At 43.4% G+C, this 9,881-nt stretch overlaps 1 protein-coding gene across 1 annotated transcript in view; it reads left to right on the top strand.

Annotated features, from left to right (window-relative positions):
* Positions 1–8,655, top strand: part of CNOT6L (CCR4-NOT transcription complex, subunit 6-like) — a 13,990-nt gene extending 5,335 nt beyond the window's left edge. The window contains exons 7-11 of the mRNA XM_009324014.1: positions 678–832; positions 2,288–2,439; positions 3,595–3,819; positions 4,511–4,713; positions 5,083–8,655. Coding sequence (XP_009322289.1) covers positions 678–832; positions 2,288–2,439; positions 3,595–3,819; positions 4,511–4,713; positions 5,083–5,295 — 948 coding nt within the window. The 3' untranslated portion in view covers positions 5,296–8,655. The remainder of the gene's footprint in view (positions 1–677; positions 833–2,287; positions 2,440–3,594; positions 3,820–4,510; positions 4,714–5,082) is intronic.
* Positions 8,656–9,881: the final 1,226 nt, after the last annotated feature.

A 9,881-nucleotide genomic window follows, 5' to 3' on the forward strand; every position in this document is an offset into this window, starting at 1 on the left:
TCCTGCTTGGTGCGGAAGTTAAAGTCTCAAAAATACTCTCATTGGGAAACAAGGGGACTCTCATGGTCAAAGTTAAATATCGAGTGTCGTTGGTACCTGTATCCTGTTAGAAATTTATCGCCGATGTCTAGAACAGTTGAACGCTTCTGCCTTTAAACTGATCTTTCATTTTTTAAGCAAGTTCTTGTAGGCAAAAACCTTACACAAGAAGAGAGTAGTTACCTTGGCCTGAAAACCTCAAGAGATCAATCTCTGAAATCCTCTTGGAGACTGAAAGTTACTGCAGAGAAAATGTATTGTTACAGAACAGCGTGAGACCCTTGTGCGAAAGAGCTCTCCAGATTAAATATTAATTGCTGCTGGATATCTATCGACCTATGAGAAGTTTTAGCCTAGGAGGGTATCCGCATTCAGATGTCAAAAATATCAGATGTAATCTATCGCTATTCAAAATACACCTGTCATTTTCCCTTTTGGGGAGATTCCAGGATATCCAGGAATGCAAATCTGTTTCCAGCAGGCCATTAATCTAGGAAGTGACACGATTTGTGCCAACAGAAGCTTTTTGCTTTGGTGAGAGCTGCTGACTGCAAGCCAGGGCAGGCCCGAGTTGCCATACAGCGATAGGAAGGTTTTACTTGACTTTGTTAGCCTAAGGTATTTGTGTTCAATTCCAGGAAGTGGAAACAGAGCAATACTTCACCCTTTTTCTGCCAGCCTTGAAAGAACGAGGATACGATGGATTCTTTTCTCCAAAGTCACGTGCCAAAATCATGTCTGAGCAGGAGAAGAAGCATGTGGATGGCTGTGCAATATTCTTCAAAACTGAAAAGTAAGGGGCAGAAGCAGCTTTTTTAAAATACCTTAAAACCCGCTTGATTTAGGTCTGAAAGCTTTCCTCTCTCAGGATGCATGGTAACCAAAGCACAGTGCTATAAAACAAAAGATGAAGTTCACTACAAGGAACTTCATCCTCCCTTCCCTTTTGCTGCTCTATTTGCAACAGAGTCCTTCTGTTCCTGTCACACTATGAACAAATATACCTCTTCAGAAACATGGAAGTTCCAGGAGAGCTAGTATGAGTAAAAACTTAGGCGCTTCGTGTGCGCATTTTTGGCAGATCTAGTAAATATTTCACCTTCTCTACAAACTTCTGCCTTGCTTGACAGAAGTTTCACCCCTCTAAGATTAATCTTTAAAGATCTATAAGCTGTGCTTCAGGCATTAAAAGAGGTATTACTGCCAAAGGATCACAGAATATTCTCTGCTTTTATGAATTGAAACGTTACATCATTGAATACCTGATCCAAAAAGTTCTGCTACGCTAAAAGCATCAGACTATTGGGAAGGGAGGAGAGGTGCTGGCATTCACGCTTCTCATTTGTGTCAACTGCTCATGGATTGTACCACACCGAGTATCCCTCTGAATATTCCCTCGGAACAGTTTTCGGTATTTAGAATGGAAGTTGCCAAAGCTTTAGCTCCCTTTCAGAGTTTTCATCGCTTCCAGAAACAAAAATACGCCTTTCGGATCATGTATAAAAACAACTCGACTGGTTTTGAATAGAGGAAGTCTGTGAAAACAAACAACTGATGTTTTTCAAACCTTCAAACCTTGATACTAACAAGGATATATACAGAACTGGTTATTATGCTGTGGCGCTCTCCGTTAAAAAACAGAAAAAATCCTTTTTTTTTTGCTATTAATACTTTTTTTTTTTTACATTTCTAAAAGGACAAAACCAAAAAAACCCCCTTTCAATAGGTAGCCTCCAGTTTGTCCTGAAGCAAGGTGTTTTCAGGCATCCTAAAGCTGGAAAGGAATGAAAAAACAATTTCACAAAACTAATGGTGTTAGCTAGTGGTTTGAAAGAAGCTGGTTTTTAATAATGCACTTGCCCAAAGTAAAAGGCAAGCCTTTAAATACCGTCTCATCTTAATTTTTTGCCTAGAACACTCCTGCGGAGGTGCGATAACCTCTGAGCGTTCCTCTGAATGATCCTCTCAGAGTGCTACGCTGAAACAAGTAAACACTTCCTAAACCCCAGGTATCTCGTCTCCCCCGAGAGCATCTCACTGGCCAGACCGAGAGCTCGATCCTGACCGGGGGAATATTTCTTAGAACTGTTCTTACTTTTGTAAAACGAGAGGACAAAAGAAATGGGCCTCACCCTGTCCTGCAGGCTCTCTCCTTGGACGTGGTAGACTGGAGTGCAGATAGAAACCATGTCTTTTCACGTAGCTATACGTCACACGTGTTCACAGGCGATTCTCCTTGTCTAATCAGATTTACGCTGGTGCAGAAGCATACAGTGGAGTTCAACCAGGTGGCAATGGCTAACTCTGAAGGTTCGGAAGCTATGTTAAACAGAGTGATGACGAAGGACAACATCGGAGTTGCTGTGGTGTTAGAGGTGCACAAGGAATTATTTGGAGCAAGTGAGTATGACCGTGGTTCTCCCATTGATTATTCAGTTCCACGTAAAGGCATGAGTTATTCTTTAGGTCGTACGGCTCTCTAGAATATTATTGCCATTGGCGGTGGTAACCAAATACTTGCAGATGAGCAAACGCTGTTCACTGTGCTAATTTGAGAAATGATAGCCCATCGGTGGCTAAGACGGGACACGGATGACATGATTTCCTGGTATGTTGCGCTCGCAGCCAGGTGCCCAGCGTTTAGCTTTCTCCTTTCAAGCTTTTGTCCCTGCTTACTTATTCTGTTAAATTCTACTTGAAGAATTAAGCTTTTCCAAGGTCAGTGTGTTTACACACGTATGCTCTTACCAGTAGTCGTCGGTAATGTGCGACTTCTATTTTCAACTCTCTTTTTTCCCCCTTGATTGAATCCTTCCATCCTCCCCCAGTGACTGTATGACAGTGCTAATGTATGATGTGGAAGAATGAGATTATCGGGTATCTTCTCATGCCACTCGATTGACTGACTGTCGCGTTTTCATTAAGTTTGATCAGATGCGGTAGACAATTTCAAGATACTTAAAATTGCCACCCTGCTCTGTCTGCGGTCTGGTTTTTTGATCGCTTGTTTCCAGTGTACCGTTCAAAGGAGCAGAATGTCTAAATTGCAGGACTGGAAGGAGCTGCCTGTGACTTTATGCCCCATCTTTCAGAGTACTGTTTCTCAGATAAATAGTAAAAACAGCTACAGTGTTTCGCAGCAGCCAGGTTCATACTGCATTCATTTAAGCAGGTTGAGTTTTTTCCCAAGGGAACAATTTGCCATACCGTGGCGGCCAAGAGTCAGGAAGCTCCCCTGTGCCTTAAATATTGAATAGTGGTGCACGGTCAAGTGATGACCACTTGAGCAGTAGAGAAGGAATGCAATTGTAACGGTATCAGATTATGCTGGCTATTTCTTTCCTATATTGGAGAGATTTAGTCATGTAATATTATGTAAACGCTGCTAATTTAGAAAGGAATAGTGGTTCAGGTAATGCCTTTTTTCAGTAGATCCGTCTGCTGGTGTGTCTGACTTGGAGTCCTTAGTAGCTAGACCCTGAATGTTAACAGGGGGGAATCTGCTGTATTCACACAATCAGCCGTTCACTGATAAAAATGCATTTGTTTGTCTAGGTATGAAATCGCTTCATGTGGACAAACAGCTGCTGATTGTGGCCAATGCCCACATGCACTGGGACCCCGAATACTCAGATGTAAAACTCATTCAGACTATGATGTTTGTCTCGGAACTGAAAAATATCCTCGAGAAAGCCTCAAGCAGGCCCAGTAGCCCAACAGCAGATCCTAACTCTATCCCTCTGGTGCTGTGTGCGGATCTCAACTCGTTGCCTGATTCAGGTAAGACTGGTTTTGGCTTAATTTTTAACTTATCTTTTTAGAACGTTCGAATCCTCTTTTCTTCTGAGGGCGATGGGGCGGTTTGCACTTCCCTGGGTAGGTAACAGCTGCCTTTCGAAATGTGGCTGAATAGAATGCAAGTCCTCTGGTTGAGTAGACTGCTTTTCGTGATCAGTTGTACGCTCCAGAAAAGTTGGTTGCGCCTACAAAGGTGTAGAAAAGCACAAAGAGATCTTAAATAAATCGTTAAATAAATACCCATGCCTTGAGCAGCAATAATAAGCAGGAAAGACGTGAGTTCGCGATGGAACACGAAAACTTTCTGAGGAGACGGGTTTGCTTTAGTAATTCTGACGTTCGATACCGTAGTATCAGGTATACGTACGAAAGCTGCCTCTCTAGCACCCCGTCACATGTGTACTACAGTACAGGTACTATAGGTTTACTGTAATCCTCAAAAAATGGTGTCAAAACCGCTGGAGAGCCTCAGCTCCCTTGGCTGCGTGTCAGAAAGGTGTATACGGCTCAGACGTGGACAAGACAGCTGCCGTGTAGATTTCCCCTTAGATGGAAAGCTCTTTTCTAATCTCATGGGCTGCCTTGTCGGTGTTTTGGTTTTTAACTCCGAGGCCAACGCTCCCTGGATGTTGTGTTTTAAAGCAACTCCCTGAATCCTTTCCTTTGCAAACAGGTGTAGTGGAATACTTAAGCAATGGCATAGTAGCTGACAACCACAAGGACTTCAAGGAGTTGCGTTATAACGAGTGTCTCATGAACTTCAGTGGCAATGGAAAGAACGGGGCTTCTGAAGGAAGAATTACGCATGGCTTCCAACTCAAGAGCGCCTATGAAAACAACTTGATGCCTTACACCAATTACACTTTTGATTTCAAAGTAAGCAGCGATTTTTCTGAAATGGCAGGCATTGACCTGGTCTCCCCAGGATGCTGTCTTAATTTTCTGACTATTGGCTGTCTTTCTCTTTGTTCCTGTAAGTGCTTCATCACTGGTTCCTACGCTCGCTGGACACTTTCCTACCGCACACAAATCCTTGATTTGCTGGTGTTTTTAAGCTTCCGACCTGGCTCTGGCCAGTGCCTTAATGAGAACGGATGCAGCGCTTTGAACGCAAAACGCCACACGCGTTTCTTACCCTAATTCCAACGCTGTGCCTCTTCCCGTGAATTGCAGCCAGAAGCCAGTCGAGTTCAGGTTGCCGGAAGCGAGGTCTGTTCTCACTGTCGTGTTTCTCTTTCTCCCTAGGGTGTGATTGACTACATTTTCTATTCCAACACTCACATGAACGTGCTTGGTGTCCTGGGGCCTTTGGACCCTCAGTGGCTGGTTGACAACAACATCACTGGGTGTCCACACCCTCACATCCCTTCAGACCACTTCTCACTGTTAACACAACTCGAACTCCATCCTCCGCTCCTGCCTCTTGTCAACGGTGTGCACTTGCCTAACAGGAGGTAGTGGAGCCCTGCCCCTTTAGAGGGCAAGGACCTGTTGTTATGGACCTGTACAGTTGTAAATCAAAGTATATAGGAGTGAAGTATGGCCAACCTTAAGCTGCTTCTTCAAGCTCCTTTCCTTATGTGTTTGATATGAGATTTTGCACATTTTGGTGCATATTGGTATCATTTGGCACTAGGGCTGGAACCAAAGTATTATTCCCTTTCCAGGTTTTTAATTTAATTTTTTAAAAAAAAAAAAAAACTGGCAAGCTTTTTCTTTTCAGTAGGAAGCTGCACTTATAAACAGACAAATGAGATTAAAAACTTGCTTATTAACATATTTCAAGATAATGCTTTTTTCCAGAACGTGGCGAAATGAGCCAACCTTTTAGGAGAAAGAAAAACAAAAATAGAAATGCTTGTTTTGTAGGAAGAATATTAGAAGTACTGTCTGTTTGAACCCAAAACGGAGGCTGAACTCTGCATCCGAAATAAATTTTGCACCTTAGCGAAGCACTTATTACCTGACTATAAATGATTAGCGGTGTGGCCCTGCCCCTTGTCTAACTAATGTTAGAAAACCAAAGATGGCTTAATATCTGTGGTAAAATTTGAGGTCTAAATTCTCCTGATGTAATTTCATTTACAACGAAATCTCCAGCGAAGCTGCGTCTCGCAAGACTTTGCAGGTGAGCGTTTAATGCTGTGTATAGATCGCTTGCTCGGCAGATGCCATGGTGACTTTTTTTTCGGAGCTCTGAAGAACTCGGTCCTTTCCGGGCGAGGTACGCAGGGATCCAAAGGACCTCTGTGAAACAGAGCTGCCTCTCTGCTTCGGCAAGCCAGGGCAACACGCTGTTCGGCAGCACGGTTCGGGAGCAGGACTTAGAAATGGTAAGAAGTTGCACTTGAAGTGAGCCGCTGCAAGCGTTTGGGTTCCGGGTGAATAAAGAAGTTGCAAATCCGTCCTAGGTTCCTTTTTCCGAAGTTCGGTTGCGAAGATGGGAAACTTGGGATTAAATGCTTAAGCGTAGGGTCCAGGAAAAAGCCACTGGAAATGATCTTACTTCTGTCTCCGAAGGGCACGCGGCGTAGCTGTCGGCATGCTTTTTCCACTGGGGGAGCGAGCGGTAGCCGTAATCATTCCTTGGATTATTTTTCCTGACCCTAGTTGCCAAATAACCATCACACTTTTTTAATAGTCCTTTCTTTTCTGTTGTCGGTCAGGGTTGAATTAAAACGCTGCTGGTTCATTCCCAACTGTTAATGCTCTTCGGATGTGTTGGAAATCTGGTTTTTTTGTTTTGTTTTGTTTTTCTTTTTACGCTCTAGGTGGCCAGTTCAAAACCTTGTGCCTCAAGAGGCATTAAACATAATGCAATTTTCTGAAAAATTGGTTGGCTGCTTCATGTTTAAAAAAAAAATGGCACAGTGATAGGAAAAGGTTGTGTCTGTGTTTTTAAGTTTTTCCTTATTCTGCTTTTTTGCTGCTATAAGATTTTCTTGAATTTATATTTTAAACTTTTCATGCACTTTACTGTTTCTAGTCTCAAAATGTGATATTTTTAATAAATGAAAAAATTTTCCATTATGTGAATGAAATTTTTAAACAGATTGATAGCCTGTATTTATGTCTCATTCGTATGCTTAAAAAAGTCAAATTTAAATTGTGAAATTAGTTTTAAATACTAAGGAGCCATCTTCTGTCTTGCAAAACTGCTAAGTCAGGCTGTTCCTCTACTCTTTAATTAAACATTTCCTTTGTCGTTTTATACATAGGAAATTATCCCCAGGGAAATAAAATCAATTGGACCTAGAGTAGAAACTATTCCCTGACTCTTGTTGGGGGCCGGGGAAGGAGGTGGTGTGGGACAGAACGCAAACACCGGTTCAGCGAAACGACAACTCCCTTTTAAAAGAAGTGCCTAAAAAATGGAGGCGTCATCTATTGTCTACTATAAATTGGAAGTGATCGTAGCTGGGTGCAATTCCTGTACAGCAACTGCTTTGTGCAGCACCAAAAAAAAGCCCTTTCTAAAGACGGATTTTCCTCTAGGTGCAGGTATCTCTTTTTTAATATACCTCAGCGTTCGACACCTAGCCATCGCAGACAAATTGCGAAAGCGATTTGAGAGTATAGTACTGGAAAGTAGAATAGCATGAAAAACTTAATTTTGTGGACATTACCTTTCTGTAATCAGCTACTGTATCTTTTTTGGAGGGGGGGGTGCTCTGCTCTGGAGGTGTGCACTAACAAACCCTTCTCCTCCTTTTCCTACACGCATGTTAACTAGCAACATGAGCAATATTTCCTACCATACTTCACTCCCAATATTTTTTGAGATGTTTGTATAAAATGGAATTTAAAATTCACCTATGATTGTATATGAACTGCAGAGGAGCCCGTTTATTAATAAAAATAAAACCCAACAACAATCTTTTGTAATATCAGGGTGGGAGAGGATGGGGATGGAAAAAAAACCAACCTGGCAAACATTGTGAACTGCTTTAAGTTTGACTTTCCTTTGGTTTCTAACCGATTGAAGTGTTCTGTTGCGGGAAGGTGTTTAATTGGATTTTCTCTGCTGCGAAACGCACTTCCGAACGTCCATTACGCTGTGCGATTTTTTTAAAAAAAAAAGTTATTTTAACAGACGTTGCACAAAACCTCCGGATTTTAAAAAAAAAAAAGGAGTCTGGTTTATGTTTCAGTCGATGCACATAACCGGGGACATGTTTACCCGCCTTTCACGTGTCTGGCTCCCTCCCTGTTTTCCTTCTGGTTTTTCCCCTTCCCGGCAGGAGCAGTAAGGGGGTTGCGCTTTTTTTTCCAGCCGAGCAGAAACGCAGCTCCCCGCAGCCGTTTTCAGCTCTAAGAAGAGCGGGAAGCAGGGAGCAGGCAGCCGTCAGCCTCGTGCGCAGGGTGAGCTCCCTTTCGGTAAACATATGCATCATCCAGACGGCGCCGCTAATTTTCTTTTGACCCAGATGGAAGCTGACGGTAGGGTGTTTTCGAGGGGAGAGGGAGTAATACGAAGCGAAATACCCCTAACCGTAAGCAGAGATGGGTGGGAAACCATCAGTTCTCTCCATCGCTGGCCCTCGGTTCCCAGCACGTCCCAGTGCCCTCGCAGCCGACGCCTGGAATAAAAAGCTCTAAGTCCTTTACTGCTCCTCGCTGTCTTGGTACGCTTTCAAAAATATGGTGCCTGGTGTCAACTTACAAGCAACAGCACTGCCTAAAGCAAGCAGAGAAAAAAAAATCCAACACCCTTCTACAAGCAACTTTTTAAAATTCAATATGCTAAATCTCTTAGATACGGGGTTTTGTGTGTGTGTATATATATATATATAAAAAAAAAGAGAGTTTTGTACAATGTAGCTGAATATTTTTGTTTCCTTATTTCGATGTAAGGAGCGTGACCATTTGCGTACCACACGCTGAAGTCAGGTATGGCACAATGGGGTCTGAGACCAGCTTTCCTTCCCATTTGCCTCGTTAAAAGCTTTTGTCGTCTCTTTTCTAGCAGTCGTTGAGAAAATACTTCATTTTATCGGTAAGCTTTCTCTGTCTGTTGGAAGCCACTCCTGTTTAGTCTGCAGACACATTTCAGAGAAGGTCTCATTAGTCCCAAGTCCTCGCTGTTCTGTGTTTTGTAGACTAGAAAGCCAAAATCTTTGACTCTTGACCTTTTCAGAAGCACTTGCCACTGACCTAACACAGCTTTCAAAACCGTACCGTGATCTTCAGCGTTCGGGTAGTGCTGCGGATGGCTGACGGTCTCCCGCCTTGCTGGCTTTGCTGCGGAGACTCCTAAATCCACGTTCACGCTCTTGAACCCCCGAGGCCTACTTCACAAAGATGCTGAGCATCTGCAGCTCCCACTTAATCCCGAATATTGGGCTTTTGGAGACTGGCTTTCCGCACCCGGCTCGTGAGACGTCAGGTCCGAATCACGAGCGAGAATCTGAGACCTCAAAAGGTTCATATCACTTGTTTCTCTGGGGGTCGGTTTTGGTGAGGTGACGGGGGGAGAAGCCAAAAGGGCTTGTTGAAATTCAGAGTTTCTCTGTTAATTTAGAAGACAGGCTGGGGAAACGCTTTAAGGATTCCTAGACCGGGAGCACAGTATTCACGCCTTCTTAGAAGGGAGCAGAAGCCAGAAGTGGCTGCCGGTCCTTACTGTCTGAAGACCAGATTTAAACCCAGCAGCAGTTACTTAATTTCCACGAGGCATTTTCAGCTTCTAGCACCGAAACCTTCCTTCGGCATGAAACTTGGCATAACAGGGTGGACTGAAAGGTCTTTTAGTCCTATCCAAACCAAATTAATAGCCTGCATTAGAAACATCACACAAATGTGATACGCACCCTGGTACTGGTTTAAAAGGGAGTTTAATTGCAAATAGCAGTTGTCCTCTCCCCAGCGACCTCAGCTTTGTACGTAATTAATCTGTTCTTGGCTTCTGCGCAGATATTTTTCTTGTAATGGTACCGGAGACCTAAGGCACGATTTAAACCTAAGGAAGGACCCTCTCCCTGCTGTACGGGCAGATGACTGATCCGAGCACATCCTTCTCCGGCACGCTGGTACGCTAGGCAGCA

This window comes from Pygoscelis adeliae, unplaced genomic scaffold (assembly GCF_000699105.1).
Source record: "Pygoscelis adeliae isolate BGI_AS28 unplaced genomic scaffold, ASM69910v1 Scaffold55, whole genome shotgun sequence".
Taxonomy (NCBI): Eukaryota; Metazoa; Chordata; class Aves; order Sphenisciformes; family Spheniscidae; genus Pygoscelis; species Pygoscelis adeliae.